The sequence below is a fragment of the Ornithorhynchus anatinus genome, chromosome 10 (assembly GCF_004115215.2).
Source record: "Ornithorhynchus anatinus isolate Pmale09 chromosome 10, mOrnAna1.pri.v4, whole genome shotgun sequence".
NCBI lineage: Eukaryota > Metazoa > Chordata > Mammalia > Monotremata > Ornithorhynchidae > Ornithorhynchus > Ornithorhynchus anatinus.
This window is the reverse complement of record NC_041737.1, coordinates 47,926,151-47,946,805: the sequence shown is the minus strand read 5'-3', so window position 1 is coordinate 47,946,805 and position 20,655 is coordinate 47,926,151. Positions and strand designations below refer to the sequence as shown.

The 20,655-nt window shown below is 41.2% G+C and overlaps 1 protein-coding gene across 2 annotated transcripts in view; it reads right to left on the bottom strand.

Moving 5' to 3' along the window:
* The window catches only part of MKLN1 (muskelin 1), a 191,490-nt gene that overhangs the window by 158,888 nt on the left and 11,947 nt on the right, over window positions 1-20,655 (bottom strand). The window contains exon 1 of one of the 2 annotated variants that reach the window (XM_007671025.2): window positions 12,118-12,146. The exons of the other annotated variant lie outside the window; for it this stretch is intronic. Within the exon in view, the coding sequence (XP_007669215.1) occupies window positions 12,118-12,131 (14 nt within the window). The 5' untranslated portion in view covers window positions 12,132-12,146. Of the gene's footprint in view, window positions 1-12,117; window positions 12,147-20,655 lie in introns of those variants that run through there. 2 annotated transcript variants of the gene reach the window in all.

Below are 20,655 nucleotides of genomic sequence, written 5' to 3'. Positions count from 1 at the left end.
ACACGAGACCGTTCCATTTTCTGGGAGCTGATTGTCACCTATCCATTTATTTGGTCTGAGAGTGAGTCAAAGGTCTAAGCAAATTTACAGAAAAGAAAATAACCTTAGGTCTGAATTTCAAAAGTTGCTCAAAAGTTGATCGATGATTTGCATGGGTCCGGAATAGCCGTGTATCTGGTTGGGGTGGTGGGGGAAAGAGGGAAGGGCTCTTTAGGAGAAGTCTCAAAGGCAGGATGTAGAGACATCTGCTTGCCGCTCTTTATAATAATAATAATAATATTGGTATTTGTTAAGCACTTACTATATGCAGAGCACTGTTCTAAGCGCTGGAATTTTAATTAGGTAAAATAGTCATTCCCTGACATTCTTCCAGTCCACTGCACAACCATTTCAGTGTATGATACGACACACTACAGCAGACTACACAAAAGAGCTTAGATCGAAAGTAAATACCCAACTCAAATTGCCAGGGTAGAAAATTCATGAGACGGGACACGATGATGTCAGAGTTGAACTGTATGACTCTAACCAACAGTGAAAATTTCCTGGAGTTTTCTTTAGCATCGGTCACCTTAATAATAATTATGGAATTTGTTAAGAACTTACTATGTGCCAAGCACTGTTCTACCAGTTGGAGAAAAGAGCCTCAGAGCTATGTGACCTATCCTGACCTAACAGCCAGACAGATGGGTGGCAGTCCCTGGATTTCAATCCATGTTTCTTATTGTAAGCGCCTCAAGGAGCTTTCTTCAGTATGGAATCAAAGTTGAATTTGGCCAAAATATCAGGATTATTTCTCTAAGCTGACAAGATGACAAGGTCCTCCCTGTCATGGCTTTACAAATATTTGTACAAAGAACTTTTTTAAAAGTAATAAGAGTTCCAACATGATAATTAACAACTTTGCAGACAAATGCATAGCAGAAGTTTGTAATCGCAGAATAAACTGAAACAACTCCCCAGGGGAGCCCTGTGGTTATTTCCTGTAATGGGTGGGTCCCAACTACCACAAAAAAGGAAACTTCTCATTTGGAAATCTCCTTGAAAGCCTTATTTCAGCAATAATGAGAGGAGGAAGAAAACAGGGAACCACTAAATGTTCTAACTACTCAGATTAATGTCAGTTAATGAGCCCTGCTTACCTTCCTGGAGTTCAGCAGAAAAGGTTTTCTCTGACTCCAGTCAGGATTCTTTCCTTCCATCAAGCTTACCCCCAGGTCAAAGAGCTGGCTGGTAGCTAATAATAATAATGATAATAATAATGGTGGTATTTGTTAAGCACTTACTATGTGCAAAACACTGTTCTAAGTGCTGGGGGGATACAAGCTGATCAGGATGTCCCACGTGGGGCTCACAGTTTTCATCCCCATTTTACAGATGAGGTAACTGAGGCACAGAGAAATTAAGTGACAGACAACAAAAATAGACAGGCATCAATACATCAGTATAAAAAGAATTATAGATATATACACATCATTAATAAAAGAAATAGAATTATAAATATGTTTACATATGCACAAATGCTGTGGGGCAGAGCCCTGAACTAAACACTTGGGAGACTACAAGAGAGGTGGTAGACATTCTTTACCCACAAGCTTGCAGCCTGGAAGCGTGAGACAGACGTTAACACAAACAGTTTGCTATATAATTTATAGATATGTCCATAAGTGCTAAGTGGTGAATATTAAATACCCAAAGGTCACAGATACAGGTGCATAATTATCTAATTCCACTTTCTTTGAAGGGGAGAAAGAACTTTGGCTTCCCAAAGTTGACCAACTTGTCTACCAACTCTACTGTATTGTTCTCTCCCAGGTGCTCAGTATAGCCCTCTATATAGAGTAAGCACTCAATAAATAACCACTAATTGCTTGACTGACTTCCCCCACTGGCACAAAGTGTGAACTGGTGCAATTTGCAATAGATCACTCCAGGATTCAATGTTTTTACTCTTTAAATTAGAAGAGATGAGATGGTGGCTGGACTATCACTGTTACCTCAGAGATTTTTTTTTTTGGAGGGGGGAGAGGGTAAAAAGGGGTATTTATACTTCCTTTGAATGATTTTCCTTTCAAATATCGCTTTCGCCCATACCAGCAACTTAATTCCTTTACAATTAACTCCTCTATACTATGCAACTCCTGAATTACTGGAGGAATTCACAAGTGAAACAGATTTGACTCTCCTATCCAGTTGATTGTTTTCATCTGGTTGAATTGAGAAGACAGTATAATATTCTGTGGTTAAATATCAAATTTGACAGATCAGCTAGGCCAGGAGGCCTTACCTCCTGACCTAGAGGGAAAAGTATGGGCCTAGGAGTCAAAGGACCTGAGTTCTAATCCCAGCTCAGCCACTAGCCTGCTATGTGACCTTGGGCATGTCACAATTTCACTGGGCCTCCGTTTCCTCAACTGTAAAATGGTGATTCAATTCCTGTTCTCCATCCTAAGACTGTGAGACCCATGAGGGACAGGGGCTGTGTCCAACCTGATTAACTGGCATCTACCCCAGAGCTTGACGTCTGAGAATCTATTCTAACAATTAAGCCATTGTTTGAAAAATGAAGCAAGGAAGCAAATTATGGAGTCATGGAAAAAAATCATTTAACTCTACCAGGTTTCAAATAAGAGGATCTAGCTGAAAAGACAACTAGTAATTCTCAACTGCTGAGACAGAGTCACAATATATTGGATTGTAAACTCCTTGAGGGCAGGATCATGTCCAGGAACCCTGTTTTACTCTTAGAAGTAACAGTAAGCACTCAAAATACTACTACTGATTGGTTGATTGGCAATCTCTGGGGACAAGTGGCAATTTTCAAAAGCAAAATCAACATTCTAAGTTAATTAAGCAGCGTGGCTCAGTGGAAAGAGCACGGGCTTGGGAGTCAGAGGTCATGGGTTTGAATCCCGGCTCTGCCACCTACTAGCTGTTTGACTGTGGGCAAGTCACTTTACTTCTCTATGTCTCAGTTCCCTCATCTGTAAAATGGGGATAAAGACTGTGAGCCTCATGTGGGACAACCTGATTAACCTGTATCTACCCCAGTGCTTAGAACAGTGCTCTGCACATAGTAAGTGCTCAAAAATACCAACCTTATTATTATACACTCTGTAGGAAACAAAACGAAATGTATAAGTTTAACCACACATATCTGCTATGTGACCTTGGGCATGTCATGACTTCTCTGGGCCTCAGTTTCTTGTGGAAAAACAGGAATGAGATACCTGTTCTCTCTTCCAATTAGACTCTGCCCAATGTGGAACAGGAACTCTCGCCAATCTGACTGTATCTACCACAATGCTTAGTACAATGCCTGGCACCTAGTAAGCATTTAATTACCACAATTTTTATTATTGTTATTGTTGTTGTGCAAACCAACTCATTTTCTTCACTGACCCAAAGCTTGCAAAGTTAACTTTAGTGGTTACTAATGAGAAAAATAATTGAGTCATTTTATCTGGACTTCAGAAAAGGCAGGAAATGGCATTTTCTTTTAAATGGCATTTATTAAGCACTTACTAGGTGCCAGGCTCTGTTCTAAGCACTGTGGTAAATACAAGCTAATCAGGTTGGACACAGTCCATGTCCCCATTTTACAGATGAAGTAACTGAGGCACAGAGAAGTGAACTTGCCCTAGGTCACAGAGCAGACAAGTGGTAGAGCCAGGATTAGATACCAGGTCCTCTGACTCCCAGGCCCGTGTTCTTTCCACTAGGCAACACTGCTTCTTTTATTTACTTCTCTTTCTATTTAGCTTTTAAATCCAAGCAGTAGGCAGTACAAAGAAGAGAACAGCTTGTGAGTTTGTTTTCGTTAAAGTGTTTCCTCTCAGAGTGCTTCATTCTAAGTAAATGTCATTAGAAACACTAAACCAAATAGCTGCCTTTAGCATGAAAAGTGACCAAAGCGACCTACAACATATAAGGAATATGGAATTTTAGAAAGAGAAATGTCTGGGCCTTGGGGTACACTCACCAATATACTTCATGGTTCTGAACCCAAAAAGGAACTTAACTGACTTAACAAGAATCAGGTGTCAACAATGAATTTCATCTCGGACAAAAAACACTTAAGTGGTGCTGGTATTCTACTCTTTATTTACATGGAAGAAATATCAGACACAAGAATAATGGGAAAATAATGCATCATCACCCGACTGAAAAGTATCATGGCATAGGGGATAGAGCACGAGCCTGGGAGTGAGAAGGTCATGGGTTCTAATCCTAGATCTGCCACATGTCAGCTGTGTGACCATGGGCAAGTCACTTCACCTCATCTGTAAAATGGGGATTGAGCCTGTGAGCCCAACGTGGGACAGGGACTGAGTCCAACCTGATTTGCTTGTATCCACCCCAGCGCTTAGTACAGTGCCTGGTACATAGTAAGCACTTAACAAATACCATAATAATTGTTATCTGGCATTAAATTATTTCTGGAGGAAAAGTCATGGTAAGCCTTACATTCATTTAAAAAAGCACACCAGAGGTAGAAGTTATCAAGCCGGAAGGGAAATGGAGTTTTGTTTAACTTCAGAGTTGAGAGTAGAAAGAAGCTGGCACTTTAAAAGTGAAAGATAAATAAGATGTTCCCAGCTTTCTTCTAATAAAAATGGCAGTGATTTTATAAATCGCAAATTAAAAACAGTTCCTAAGAGAACCTTTCTGAACAAGAAAAAAAAAGATAGGGACAGCCGCTGAATTGGAGAAACAGCCTGTTTAAAAGTTGCAGCTGGTTCCGAAGAAATTATATATTCATAAGGGAGAGGATGGTTTACTGCACAGGTCACTAATAGAACAAAAAACTGGATTCATCACAAGATGAAAGCAGAGAGTGTCCAACAAATATGGTGACCTCCCTGTCTGGTCCAGTAGTCTCTTGGTTTCAGTTTTGGAGCTGATCCCAAGATATAAATAAATTTGAGGCAAAAAATTCCACGTTAGGAAGAAACAAATAACAAGCAAGGAATAAGCAGGAACAGAGATAGGTGGGTTAGGTAACGATGCAAAATAGCTCTCCATTTTTTAAATCAGTTATTAATAACTTTACCATTTTTTCAAGCCACACCTGAATGAAGAGATAATCCCATTGGAAATAAATCCTTTAGAGCAGAATATGGCGCTTGAGTTTTTTAAACCCTGTATTAATAATGTAAAATTTACAGTGAGGCCCATATGGTGATTTAGAATACAGATAACGCTATTTACAGGATGCCTTCCAAGTCCCATGTTTCCATTTCTGCATCTTAAGTGGGATGTGGATCTATTCACATAACTGTAGAGCCAAAAGAAAAAAAAAAGAAAGAGAAAGCTCTCAGCTATTACTCGCTGGGAGAAAGTATTATAAATCCATCAGAGGAAGATACAATTTATTGGGCAGCTTAGTCCAACAAGAAGACTGCAGATGAACAAATATTCTAAAAAAAAAAAAAATCTCAGCTTCAAAATGACTGGGCCAGATTTCAGTTGTTGTGAAACAGAGATGATAATTTATTCAGTGTCCCTGGATTGAAAGGGGCATATTTCACACCTCTGTGCTAATGGCTGCACTGGCTTCTTGTCGGCAAACAAGCATAGTTCACCCTTTGTGTGGATTGGCATCTGGGCACCTGAAAACCACCTTTCTCCTTATGCTGTTTCAAGGAAGATCAGAAGGGAAATTTTAGCTGACAACCCCTAAATCTGATTTAAGGGGAAAAAAAAAAAAGAGTTGGAAGTCTAACTTTCACAAGGACGTGGGAGGTTCCAACTCTGGAATTTGTGCCCCTCATCCATCCAAAAAGAAAAAAAAAGGCAGTCCAAATCTGCTACATGGAAGAAGAGCTACTTTATTCAAGCTTTCTTCTAGAATAGGGTAGAAAGCTTTTCCACAATAAAAACAAAGGAGTGAAACCAGGGAACGGTACAGTAGGATAAAAAATCTTGCAGGAGGCAGGAATACCCCACTGTTTCAAGATGCTGTCTAGTGGAATAAGAGGGGGCAGTCACTTTGCTTGATAGTAATCAGAACACAGAAGAGACCCTTCTTTTCTTTCATTTTACCATGTGCAGGTAATGTGAAGGTACCTGAGGAAGGTCCATACTGAAAATCTACTGGATTTGGCTACTGAATTGCCCAAGGCCACTGTGTAAGACTTCAATGGCTGGTGAGGACCTGATGTTCTTTCGGAAGACAATGGGAATCCACTGTGTTGAGGTTTACAGCCTGGACCACCCTCTGCCCACAGTGCTTCTCCCCTTCGACCAGGATGACTTCACTGTGATGACTACTGCCTACAGAGCTCTTCGCAAACATACTTCCCATATGGAACGGGTCTCTCAAAAACCTCAAAGAGGACAAAATCGGGCACCTTTTCCTCATTCTGGACCTATCAAATATCCTTTCCATTCCCATTTGCCCTATTCTTTTGTAAATGGGGGGAAAAAATGCTAATCAGTTTTAGGATACCTCATCCAGCTGTACTGAGTATCCATTGGGTGAACAGCACCATACTAGGCATGAAACCAAGGGAGCTCTGTGAATCGCTATTTATGAAGCAATATAAAATAATCCAAATAAAGCTGAATAAGTATTAAAGCAACTGGACTTTGGGAAGCAAAGGTCAAAATCTCAATTTGAACTGGCAGGGCACAAAGGACAATTTATCAATTTGTAAAAGTATGTAATTGGTTGCTGATGTTTTAGCAAATAAATAGGTAATTTCCAGATGGCAATGTGAGCAGATCTCTGACGAAATGAGAGCAACCTTACACCTCTTTCTAGGTCTCACATTTAATTACTATTCATCTAAAAACCATTCCCACGCCCATATGTCAGTTTGTGTTAACTTCACATTTCTTCTTGAAAGTGAGACTGGGAAGCCTTGCCTTGATTTAGATTATAGAGCCAAGGAAAACAAGCACTCTAAAAGTCTGCTTTTAGAATGCTTTGCAATAAACTATGTTAGCTGTAGCCAAGCAAAGGCACTTTTTAAAACAGATGCTCATCCCTGAAGCTGACAGGAAAGAACCGCTTGCCTGCCTTTTCTTCCCCAGTCAAACCCAAAAGTCGCATACTAAAGGGTTGGGGATTTTATACTGCAGACACCCCAGACAATTTAAATGAGCACATCTTTTAGAAGTCAATACATGTACTTCACATAAATATGTCAACCAAAATTTCTATCCACCTTGTCATTCATTCATAACACGCAACATTGCAAAAGAGTCAGCTAGTGAGCTGTAAAAGACAAAAACTAATCAATCGTATTTACTCCACTTACTGTGAGCAAGGGACTGTACTAAGCGATTGGGAGAGTACAGTACTTCAGAACTGGTAGACTTGTTCCCTGCTCACAATGAGCCTATAGTCTAGATGGGGAGACAGTATAAATTAAATCACAGATATGTACATAAATGCAGTGAGGCTTCTAAGGCGGAGAACAGCTCCATGTGGCTCTATGAATTTAAGATAAAAACAGACGAGGGGAGGAGGAAAAAGGGGAGAAGAAAGGGTAAAGATAGGAAGAGGAGAAAAAGCCAATAAAAAGAGCTTTCTACCTAAGGGGTGGTAGAATTACCCCAGGAAATCACTCAGATGGTACTAAGTGGCACCAATATCACAGGCTGTCTTTGGAAATTCAGTTGGGCAAATCAGTAATTAGTTACATTTGGGAGACAATTTTTGATCGACCATGGAGGGTTTGTTCCTGCTTCCATTCCACTTACATCAATACAGTCTACTGGTTATCACGTGGTTCTTTAGTCCCGAGTAGACCTATACCACTTTCAATTAAACTAACCCTTGAAATAACCTAGTTGAAAGGTTACTTAGATTGAGTTTCAAGGCCTGACTGCGGTATCACTACCTCATGTTTGTTAATACACTGTTGCATAATGTTCCCCGTAGTTAATGCCCTTTAACAATGACCACATGAGTTTGTTTATATACTGCGATAAAAACTTCTAAAGTTTTGCTCAGGTTCTTCTTGAAATTGGCCAGATTTCAACTCAAAGAAATTGGGTATGAGGTTGTTTTGGTTTTTTCATTTTGTACATTAACCAAGGGAGAAAAACTATATTCAAGCCAATATGAGATTCAGATATTAAATATCAATTCAATAATCAGTTTTAACCTTCGCCTTGGAAATCCTTCAGAATGAAGCAGTGGAAAGGGTCCAACAGAACATCTAGCTTATCCTTCCCCATTAGACCTAAGCCTTAAATATACTGCAATAAATACTTAGTTCAGCGATGCGAACTGGGACAAGCCTAAAAGCCAAGGCTTTGGAAAGAAAGAAACTCACAGAATAGACAATCACATTTTCAATAAAAAATTAATAGCTCGGTATTGTATTTGGAACATGCTGAACCATCAAATTAACAAACACTTTGACATTAGAAAATCTGGGCTGGACAGGGATGCTTTCTGACATAAGGCAGTGTGAAGGGAAACAAAGTTTACATTGTGAAAGGGCAGAGAGCAAAGTTAAGTACCAAAAGGTTAAGAGCCTTGCCTACAAAAATCAACAGAAAAAGGATCTCATAACAATAATAATAATGTTGGCATTTGTTAAGTGCTTACTATGTGCAGAGCACTGTTCTAAGCGCTGGGGTAGATACAGGGTAATCAGGTTGTCCCATGTGAGGCTCACAGTTAATCCTCATTTTACAGATGAGGTAACTGAGGCACAGAGAAGTTAAGTGACTTGCCCACGGTCACACAGCTGATTCGTGACCACTAGATCACTAAACTCATTAAAACAGTAGTTAAAAGATATTAAGAGGCCATCACTTTCAATAGAATTTACTGCCTGTCTACTTTGCTTTGAACACAGAGAGAGAGTCGACACCTGTATCAGGGCAACAGAAAAATCTGTAATCCAAGAGTGCCGGTTTTTTAACTAGTCTCAGCCCTTATCAGGTTCTGGTTCTCTCTGGCTCTGAAATACCAGTAATACCAGTTTACTCTTTTCCAAAGATAAGAGTCTTTGGGGAGGCAATATAATTTACCTCTTTTCTGCTCTCTGCTCCTACCAGGAACACTCAAAGTATGCTCCCTTGTCCCCCAAACTACTACTCTGTGCAAATTAAGATGAAAGTTCTTATGCTCGCAAGTGCTTAGGTTACTACTCTGGCACAGTAAATCCTCCATAAATACCAATGATGTCTTTGGTTAGCTCCCTTAGATCAGACTTCCCATTCTATTCAAAGATGGCAAGAAGATCAGACTTCCCCATTTTTCCTCCAGGACCAGGCAGCTAAGGAGGAGGTTGGGTGGGGGGACGTGGGAGAAATAATCTAAGTAAACTGTTCATTAGTCTTTGTGGAAAAGGCCAAAATATCTTAAAAAGCAGTGAATCCAAGCTTTGTTCTTTTTCAAACATTTCTCCAAAAGACAAATAAACAAGTTCACTTTTAAGAGTCCAGAAGAGAATTATTGGCCTACTCTATCACCCATGTGTTTTATCTATGAAGTCCTAGTCCCTCCCAGGTAAAAATGTAATTTAATCCATCCCTCCAGTCACTACTGATTGAGCGTTTATTGCCTTATGATGAGCGGAATACACCATCATGTGAGTGGATCTCAGAGTTCCCTCCAATTTTTCAAAGTCACTCTGCTACACACTAACCCAAAACTGAACAGCGGGTTCTACGCATCCATTCAACCACCATGCAGAGATGGGAATTATTTTTCTGGAGATTGGCCAAATTGCTACATAGCTCAAAATGCATATTGGACCTTTGACATGCTACACTGCATTATAGGCATATCTCTATTTTGCTTAGAGTCTCATTTCTGTCTTGTTCTCTAACACACCCTCTACGGTTCCTTTCACACACTATCATCTTTAAGCTTTCCCACCCACTGAATAAAGTGTTTTTTGTTTTCCTCTCAGTTGTACTAGAATCTAGACAGTAAGACCCCTTTGAGCAGGGAACAGATCTACCAACTCTGTTACGTTGTACTCTCCCAAGCATTTAGTACAGTGATGTGGATACAGAAAGCACTCAAATACAATTGACTGGTTGGTTGGAATTCTATCAAACTTCTTTTTTCTTCCCAATCTTTAATATCTTTGGGATCACTTAATACTCTGTTTAATCCCTTCCAAAATACTACTGATCCTAAGGGACCTGCTCAATACCAATCCCAGGGCCCTGCCCTTCAAACAATTCATCCTCCATTTATTATTATATGGCATAATTTCTTGAATTGTGGATCTATATTTTCTGGGGCTCTGGGAGAATGGGATGAGGATGTGAAGACCAGAGGTGAGGGGCTCCAAACTAAAGGATTGGTACTGAAGCTGCATGGCGTAGGGGATAGATCACGGGCCTGGGAGTCAGAGGTCATGGGTTCTAATCCCAGTTCTGCCACTTGTCAGCTGTGTGACCATGGGCAAGTCACTTAACTTCTCTGTGCCTCAGTTCCTTCATCTGTAAAATGGGGATGAAGACTGGGAGCCCCATGTGGGACAACCTGATTCCCCTGTGTCTACCCCAGCGCTTAGAACAGTGCTCTGCACATAGTAAGCACTTAACAAATACCAACATTATTTACACCAGACCACCACTCTCCCAACCTTCAAAGCCTTATCTCCTCCAAGAGGCCTTCCTCTACTCCCTCTCTTCTGTGTTGCCCATAAACTTGGATATGTACCCTTAAAGCTTTTGATATCCACCCCACCTCAGCTCCACTGCACTTATGTCAATATCCTAAATTTATTTATTTTAACATCTATCTCCCCCTCTAGTCTATGAGGTCCTTAGGGGCAGGGAACGTGATACTCTCTCAAGCACTGTTTACAGTGCTCTGCCCATAGTAAGTGCTCTGATCTTTCTAAGCACTCAGTACAGTGCTCTGCACACAGTAAGTGCACAATAAATACAACTGAATGGATGAATGAATACCACTGACTGACTGATGCCGGAATCTCCTGGCAAGAATGACAGACGAGCCTCAGTCCTGAAACTTCAAGATCGAGAACCTGCTTAGAGGAATTGGTTAGTTAGGGTGGTTTGCCCAGGGCCAGTCGTACCGGTTGGCTCTACCAGTGGCGTTCCCAACTGAGGAACATGGTGCAACAAGCAAGTAGGCAGACAGGGGTGCAGCCCTTTTAAAAGCGAGTGCAAAGGTCTTTAATAATAATGACGGGATTTGTTAAGCGCTTACTATGTGTAAAGCACTGTTCTATGCGCTGGAGAGGATACAAGGTGATCAGGTTGTCCCACGTGGGGCTCACAGTCGAAATGCCCATTTTACAGATGAGGTAACTGAGGCACAGAGAAGTGAAGTGACTTGCCCAAAGTCATACCGCTGACAAGCGGCTGAGCCGGGATTTAAACCCATGACCTCTGACTCCCAAGCCCGTGCTCTTTCCAATGAGCCTTGCTGCTTCTCTTTTTTACTTTTTTACTTGCTTAAGTCATGGCCTAAGTGATCTGCTGTGCCATAGCACCATAACCTCAGCAAGTGTTTCCTTAGTAACCACTGCAGTTTCCACTGTTCTTGTTAGCCAGATATTTTTCAGAATCCCTGCTGGACCTGCCCACCTCATGGAAAACCCTAGGTTTTTCTTCATTCGGGAACCTTCAATACTGATGATATAGCCCGAGGGGACAGAGCCACAGCTATGGCTCAGGATTCCTGATTCTCACAGCAGTCATTAACTCAGATCAATTTGGTTTTGTTGAGAAAAGGAAAATCCTACTTCTGTCCTATTCTGAACAGTATGCCTCACCAATGGGGGTTATGAAAACCCTCAAGCGGGTCAAGAGAATCTACCGAAAACAATGCGTGCAGAGCACCATATTAAGTGCTTCAGAGAATACACCAGAAGAAAAAGACATGGCCACTGTTTTCAAGAAGTTTACAATCTAATTTGTCTAAACACAAATTGCTTACAGAGGGAGCAGGAAGGAGTAAAAAGAACACAGCCAGTAATCACTGGCTAATACGGAAAGATGACAGAAACGAATGAGGGAATAAGTGAGTAGCCCATATGTAAGCTCAATACAGACCCTTTATGATAGCTATATCCATATATATATATGGATATATATATATATCCTTATATATCATAAAGGGTCTATATTCAGTATATACATATATGTATACTGATGTATACTTACTGATATACGTACATATGTAAGACCTCAGGATGCCACAGAAAAGTTCCAGGTTAAACCACAAAAAGGTTCCAGGTAACTTTCAGCATGTCTGCGTTAATAATAAAATCAGGGTGGGAGGAAAAATACTGCACACAAATACCAGAAAGGTCATTTCAACTCAAAAATAGTACATTCTTCCTACCTCATAATACTCTAAATTTCTATAAATATTTCTATAAAAAGTTATTCCATATACTTAGAATTATTTTTCCTCAGCAATCAGTGGTGCTTATTATTCATGACTCCGTTCTCCTTTAGGCACTCAGAGATTTTCCTTTTAGTATTAGTTCTATTATTTGAATATAAATTGACGTCAGAGTTAGAGGCTGGTAAGTTTCAAAGGTGGCAATTTCGATGATCATTCACACTTTTCTTCCTTTTTATGATATCTGCAACTGAAAGTCTTTCTCTGTCTCCCCAAATAATAATCTACAATTCTATTTGAGAAATCATAAAGAACATACATTACCTATGTCCCTAATAATATTTTGCACATAAACTCAATTCCCTAGGTTCGTTTTTTCCAACCTGATCTTCCCCTTCCCTACACCAAAGCATAGCCCAATTTTCTTTCTTCAATTTTCTTCAAATGAAGTCAAACCTATCTAGTACTTTTCAGTTTCATGTGTATTTAACAGTCTATTTTCCTCTTCTCTATTTCCCATTGATAGTCTTTTTGCCCCTTTGGTTAGCATTAACTAGTCTACTGTTGGTGGTTTGAATCTTCCCTCCATTAATCTTTAAAACGTGAATGAAGAAAATTTCATCCATCCACAAGACATATGAAGATATATTAGGTCAATTCTGACACGGGCAATCAGCCCTAAATCATCCCGGAATGACATATTTATTTTCTTCAAATCCACAAATAAAGGTTCACTCACCCCTGTAATTCCTTACATTATCAGAAGGAAATACTTTTTTAAAACCTTGCCAGGATTGGGGCTAGTTACTTCCTACATTTCAAGGACATTAGAGAGTGAAATTAGCTTAGTCAGTTTCTATTTCTGGATGACCTACAGGAGGACCACATTTGTTCTTTACTACCTTATGTAGGTGGTCTAAACTCAATTAAGCCTCTTCTAAGTATGAAAGGAGTTTTGCCTCATCCATACTGCATTTTGAGAGGAAAAACACCACAGTTTTTGCTAGATAGATGTCTCTTCAGTCTAATCCCATTATCTTTCTATTCTCAATTGTTTCTATTTCTTCTAACCAATAATATCTTTTTTTCACCAAGTTCTGCCTTCTGCAATATCTATGATCCACTGACAATACGCTCTGGGGGAAAAGGTAATATGGTTAAAATCCCAGTACCACTAATTCTTTTTAAGAACCTTTCTCAATGAAGATCTAAGCACTTTACAAACATTAACCACGTCTCCATTTTATTCAAACCAAGCTGATTCCACATTTAAGAAACCCTGCTCCCCAACATAATTCTTCCGTCACAGATGCCAAAGTTTTCTTCATATAATGGTGCCCAATCTTGTAAGTGCTATTTTTAAACAATGAGACCAGCTTTAAATTGTCGCTAGGCAGGCACACTCCAACCTGCTCACCCACTTCCACTGCCCCAAACATCTCCTATCTCCCAGTTAAACACAAGAGGAACAGCCTTTTCAGATCTCCTCAGAACCAGCATTTCTCTCTCTCCATTACAGTGAAACAGGATAAGAGGAGAAGGAAAAAGACAAGCACTCAGACATGGGACAACCCAGGATAGTAAAAAAAAGTTCTGCAGGTCATTGTGGAATGCATGCTGAAAAGGAATCAAGAATGTGGTGGCACTTAAAACCTGACACAACCCTGGAATGTGGTAACAGGCTTATTGACACACACATTGGGCAATCCCAGAAGTGCTGAGGCACCTCAAAATCTATATTTAGAAGTCAAAGTGTGTAAGAATATATAAAATAAGAGTAATCAACTGCAATGGTTTCCCAGCTTAATAAAAGAGGATAAGAGCCAAAAAGAGCAGCACACATCATCTCTTGATGTAACTTCCAGGTCTATGGATCTACGTCACTTTTTTCACAGGAAAAGGACTTGGAATGGTAATGATGGGTACAAGGTGTATTTAATGGATAAGTAACTATCTTATAGGCTGCCCATCTAGAGTCTTACCAATATTATATCTAGTTTAAGAACAGCAAAATATCTAGCAAAGGAATTCTTTCAAGTTATAAAGTGCACTTTGAATTTGCAAAGCCACCTTTTTGGAGAGTCAGTCCTTCCAACACCATTTTCAGAAATCAGTGGTGTGACTGTCTAGCAAGGAAACCCTTCCTTGTATAAAGAAAATAACTTCCTTTAAAAAGAAGTTCCAAAGGTTGTACAGCCAACAGAATGTCTTACAGATAACTTAATGCCAGTTTCTGAATATGTCTCAGCCTCAGCACTTAATGCACAGGAGGAAGAAATCACATTTAGTTCTCCCATCTTTCTCCTTCAGAAAACTGCACTTTTCTTCAGTGCAGCCAGCCCTTGATTATTCAGATGGGAGACTGGGGGAAGGTAGACCTGACACTGATAATCCAAGAAAATGAATAATCAACGGAATACAAATTTAGTGGAAACCTGTCTGTCTTCTCATCACCTTGAATAAGTTCAATAGAAATCTGCACCATCTCTGTTGCATTACCTCAAATGAAAAACAGTAGACCAAAAACCTATTCCACTGGGTAAGAAAGGAGTTGAATTCCACCAATCACACATCTGGAAAAGCTGAGCCACCTGCTCACCAGTCCCTCCTTCCTTCCCCTTCAAAAAGGGAAAGCCAGGTTAATGCCAGCATACCTCTTTCCAAGAGGGTCTTGGGAGGATACTGTAGGCTGCCTTCCCAAATATACTCATTAATAAACTTCCCAAAAATTATTAAACTTCCCAAATAAACAGCATGGCTCAGTGGAAAGATCACGGGCTTTGGAGTCAGAGGTCATGGGTTCGAATCCCGGCTCTACCACTTGTCAACTGTGTGACTGTGGGCAAGTCACTTAACTTCTCTGTGACTCAGTTACCTCATCTGTAAAATGGGGATTAAGACTGTGAACCCCACATGGGACAACCTGATTCCCCTATGTCTATCCCAGCGCTTAGAACAGTGCTCGGCACATAGTAAGCGCTTAACAAATACCAACATTATTATTATTATTATAAAGAGCGGCAAGCAGATGTCTCTACATCCTGCCTTTGAGACTTCTCCTAAAGAGCCCTTCCCTCTTTCCCCCACCACCCCAACCAGATACACGGCTATTCCGGACCCATGCAAATCATCGATCAGTGGTATTTATTGAGAGCTGTATGCAGAGCACTGTACTAAGCACTAGGGAGAGTATGATACACAAGAGTAGGTATAGTTGATCCCCACTCACAGGGAGCTGACAGACGACAGAGGGAAACGGACAATAAAAAAGATTACAGAATCACATGCATCGAAGTGCTGGGGGGCTGAGAGGGAGGGTCGAATATTAAAGTACTTAAGGGGAACAGACCCAAGTGCATAAGTGACGTAAAGGGGAAAGCTAAGAGAGGGAACTGAGGGCTCAGTTGGCAAAGGTCTCTTGGAGAAGATGTGATTTTTAGTAGGGCTTTGAAAATGGGGAGAGAGGTGGACTATCAGGTATAAAGGGAGGGAGTTCCAGGTCAGAAGGAGGATGTGCACAAGGGGTCTGTGTATGAGATGTGCGTGAGAAAGATGAGATCCAGGTACCGTAGGAAGGTTGTTGGTGTTAGAGGAATGAAGTGTGTGAGTTGGATTGAAGTTAACCAGAACTCCCTTCCCTACTTCCCTCTAGAAGCCAGTCTCAGCTTGGGTTCAGGTGCCCACCCTAAATGTCAACGTTTGGGAAATCCTTCAGAGAATCCAAACAGAAAGATGTCCCTAAATATTCCCAAATAACTTTTCTTCTTCCCACTGGCCACCCCCAAAACTCTTACACTCGCAACAACGCATAACACTTCTGTACACACTGATTTACAAGCTCTAATCTTTAAGCAACTCTCTGAATATCCATCTCTGGACTTCTCTTCCTCCTATCTGTAATTTATTTTATGTCTGCCTCCCCCATTAGACTGTAGGCCCATTGAGGATGAGATTCTATTTTCTACTTCCGTTGTACTCTTCCAAGCCCTTAGTACAGTGTCATGCACATAGTAGGCATTCAATAAATACTACAGATTAAACCACAGTCAGCTCTCTTCTTTTCCACGACTTGTTCGGGTCCTTTTTTAATATCACTGTAGTGTAAATTTTGCTGTTGGGAAGACTGCCTGAAGAATTATTTAGCTTCCCTTAGCTGCAAACCATCACTAATAGCTAAACCCACCACATCTCTACCCAGAGAAAAACTTCACTTGCTTATCATCTAACACTGTTCCTCAATCACCTGGAGAAAGCTTAAATATTTTGCAATTACATCTCTGACGATTCCGCAGCACTTTGGGAGTAAATACCTACCAACAGTTGAAGCAAAACTGAAATGCAGCCACCCTTGGGGGAAGAAGAATAGCAACCAAATACACAAACACTCTTAGCAAGCTTAAGACGTTGTGGGAATAGGAAATGCTTACGAACCATAAGCCATCCTGAGCCCTGGTGGTTCCAGAGAATTTTTCAAAATCCACACAGAACGGGCAGAACTTCCAAGCCAACACACAATAAACACTAGTGAAATTCTGAGACAGATGGATTTTTCAAGAGTGGAGAAAACCCCAAGAATTATTCCCTCTAGCAGTCAAGGCCCACTTACTGAAATGTTGCATCTGTAACTATGTCCGTTATTTCTTTCCTTTTCCTTGTAGAGAAGCAGTGTGGTTTACTGGGTAGAACATATGCCTGGGAGTCAGAAGGACCTGGGTTCTAATCCTGACTCTGCCACACGTCTGTTGTGTGACCTTGGGCAAGTTACTTAATTTATCTGGGCTTCAGTTACCTCATCTGTAAAATGGGGATTAAGAGTGTGAGTCCCCTGTGGGACAGGGTCAGTGTCCAACTGAACAATGTTTAACTACTCCAATGCTTAGAATAGTGTTTGACATACAGCAAGTGCTTTAACCGGTTCCTTAATAATAATTATGATTATTTCCATGTATGCCTGACTTCCCTCAACCCCCTACTATCTTTAGATGGAGAGGTCAGAGACTGTGAATCAATATCTTTGTAACTTTCCCTAGCACTTAGCAGGGTACATACGCAATGTAAGCTCTTTACAAGAAGGATAACAACAACAATAATAGTAACTAGCACAGAATTCCTGAATTGTTGAGTAAGAAAAAGGATACGGCAGAAGGGAAAAATACGATGTCAAATGAGAGTTGGAGAAAATAGGGACAGGGAATGAGGTAGACAAAGGTGGGACAGAAGGGCAAAGAGAGGTAGAAAATGAAGACAACAGAGGAAAAATACAAGAAAAAGAAATCAGAAAAAAAATCCACAGAAACTCTTCAGGGTCCACCATTCATTCATTCAATCATATTTACTGAGTGCTTACTGTGTGCAGAGGCTGTACTAAGCTCTTGGAAAGAACAATTTAGTAAGAGATAGAAACAATCCCTTCCCAACAATGAGTTCGCAGTCTAGAAGGGGGAGACAGACAACAAAACAAAACAAGTAGATGGGCATCAATAGCATCAAATAGATAAACAGAATTATAGATATATATATATACACATCATTAATAAAATAAATAGAATAATAAATATGTACAAATACACACAAGTGCTGTGGGTCGGGGAGGGGGGGTAGAACAGTGGAAGGGAGTAGGGGCGATGGGGAGAAGGAGCAGAGGAAAAGGGGGGATCAGTCTGGGAAGGCCTCCTGGAGGAGGTGAGCTCTCAATAGGGCTTTGAAGGGGGGAAGAAAGCTAGTCTGGCAGACGTGAGGAGGGAGGGCACCCCAGACCAGAGGTAGGACGTGCGCCAGGGGTCGATGGTGGGACAGGCGAGAACTAAGCTCAGTGAAGAGGTTAGCGGCAAAGGAGAGGAGTGTGTGGGCTGGGCTGTAGGAGAGAAGGGAGGGGAGATAGAAGGGGGCAAGGGGATGGAGAGCTTTGAAGCCAAGAGTGAGGAGTTTTTGCTTCATGCAAAGGCTGATAGGAACCACAGGAGGTTTTTGAGGAGCAGAGTGACACGCCCAGAGCGTTTCTGTAGAAAGGTAATCTGGGCAGCAGAGTGAAGTATAGACTGAAGCGGGGAGAGACAGGAGGTTGGGAGACCAGAAAGGATGTTGATGCAGTAATCTAGTCAGGATATGATGAGAGCTTGTATTTTCACCTATTTTCGGAGAATCTTTTTTGTTTGTTTCTCTAGTTTGGGGAAAGGGAAAAAGTAGGCAGAGAAACCAGAATACAGGAAGCCTGGGTGAGGGGCAGAAAATGGCATCATGAAGCTACAAGCCACATAGAGGACACTAGAGGCACAGTCAGACCCTAGCTGCAGCTCTCTAATGCTCAAGAGCAGCTGCTGCTGAGACTGCGGAATAGTGGAAGGGGAACTCCCTGGATCCTGCTTACAAGATTATGCCATTTTCCATTAAAGCCCATCTAAAGTCCCCGTTCATGGAAAAGAGCTCCTACCCTCGAGAAACTTTAATTCTGAGAGAGACAAAACAAATATACATGAACAACTCTAATTCTTTTTTCTTCTTTTAATTACCACTTCATCAGCGGAAGGAGAAGTAGCCTGTTCAGTCAGAATGGAATAACCAGACATGCCTTGGCCTTCTTAGCTACATTCATACACCGGAAGGCTAGAAACTGTCAAATTTGAACAGGAAGGAAAACTATTTCATAAGTAGTAATGTGTATTTAAAGTTGAAGATGAAGACTTCCTTCCTGAATGTACACTCCTATTCAGGCCCCTGAACACTGATCAGAGTCCTCTTCTACTAGACAGTAAGCTTCTTGAGAGCAGGGACCGTGTCTACCAATTCTCGGGTATTATACTCTCCCAAAGGCAGTACAGTGCTCTGCGCACAGTGAGTGCTCAGTAAATACCAGCATCAATCAATCCATTTGATTCTTAAACAGTTTGTCACAATTTAGACTAAGCTACATCACATCTCGAGCAGCTAAAGAAGAGGAACAAACGTTAAATCACCACAAGTTTAATGGCTTCATATACTGCTAGACCAATACTGTCCTTTCCCGTCCATTAACACGGCTCAAAATTGTATTTAAGAGTGACCTTGGCACATTTCTTTTGCCCTCCTAATGAAGGTCCGTCCTGATTTCAGCTGGCCATCTGACAACAACCTGGCATGATATCGTCTGTTTTCATCCCATGATCACTGCCACTCAGCTGCAAGGGCAGAATTTTGATGTCACTGGTAAAAAACACACAGCTGCAATCCTAATTCTTATAATTAAAATTTGGGGGTGGTTCCATTGTTGAACGATAAGCCTAGCAGATATTAAAAATGAAACGGATGCCAAAAAGCTGCATATATCCAAGACAACAGCCCAGGCTCTGACACGCAGCCCTCAATATTTTGCTCAGATGACTGCTTGTCAGGTATTATGTATCTTGGAGGAAGGGGCCACTGGGCTCTTTAACAGATCAGACTCATGTCTATTCCATGGAGAGGCCATGCTATCTTATTCTCCACCTTAGGTTCCTATCTTTTTTTATCAATTAATGGTATTTACTGAGCGCAGAGTACTGTACTAAGAGCTGTTTAGGTTGGGATATTCTGTTGAGAGTAGGAGCTCTGGGCCCAGCCACTGATGGAAGACTCCCCCTTTCTAGGCATGTACTTGTAGAGCACCTGATAAAGCTCTCAGCCAGGGATGTGTTCAAGCCTCTGGAAAAGGAGATACCTTACTCTGTGGCCCGGACCATTTTTCTAAAAAATGTTCAGTCCATGTCTTCCCTCTCCTCGAAAACCTCCAGTGATTGCCCACTCTCTTCTGCATCAAACAGAAACTCCTTACCACCCGTTTTTACTGCACTCAAATCACCTCACCCCCTTCTACTTTATCCTGAAGTAAGAGATCTACATCATCTGAGGACACACTCGTCACTAAGACCAACATGCTCACCGTGCTTTGATCTTATCCATCTCGCCGCCACTGCTTTCCCCCACATCCTCCGCTGGCCTGGAACACCCTCCCCCGAATACATGCCAGACCACCATTTTCTTCAACTTCGGAGCCTTACTAAAAATCGTATCTCCAACTAAGCCTTCACTCCCCCTATTCACTCTTCCTTCTGCATTACCTATGCACTTGGATCTATAGCCTTCAAGCCTTTGATATTCACCCTACCCTCTGCCTCTCAAAACTTAGGCACAAAGCCATAATTTATTTTAATATCTGCCTCCCCACTTTAGAATGTATGCTCCTTATGGGCAGGGAAGGTATCTACTAATTCTGTTCTCCTGCACTTTCCCAAGCCCTTAGCACAACACCCTGCATACATTAAGTGTTCTGCGTGGCCTAGTGAATAGAGCATGGGCCTGGAAGTCAGAAGGACCTGGGTTCTAATCCCGAGCCCCACCAC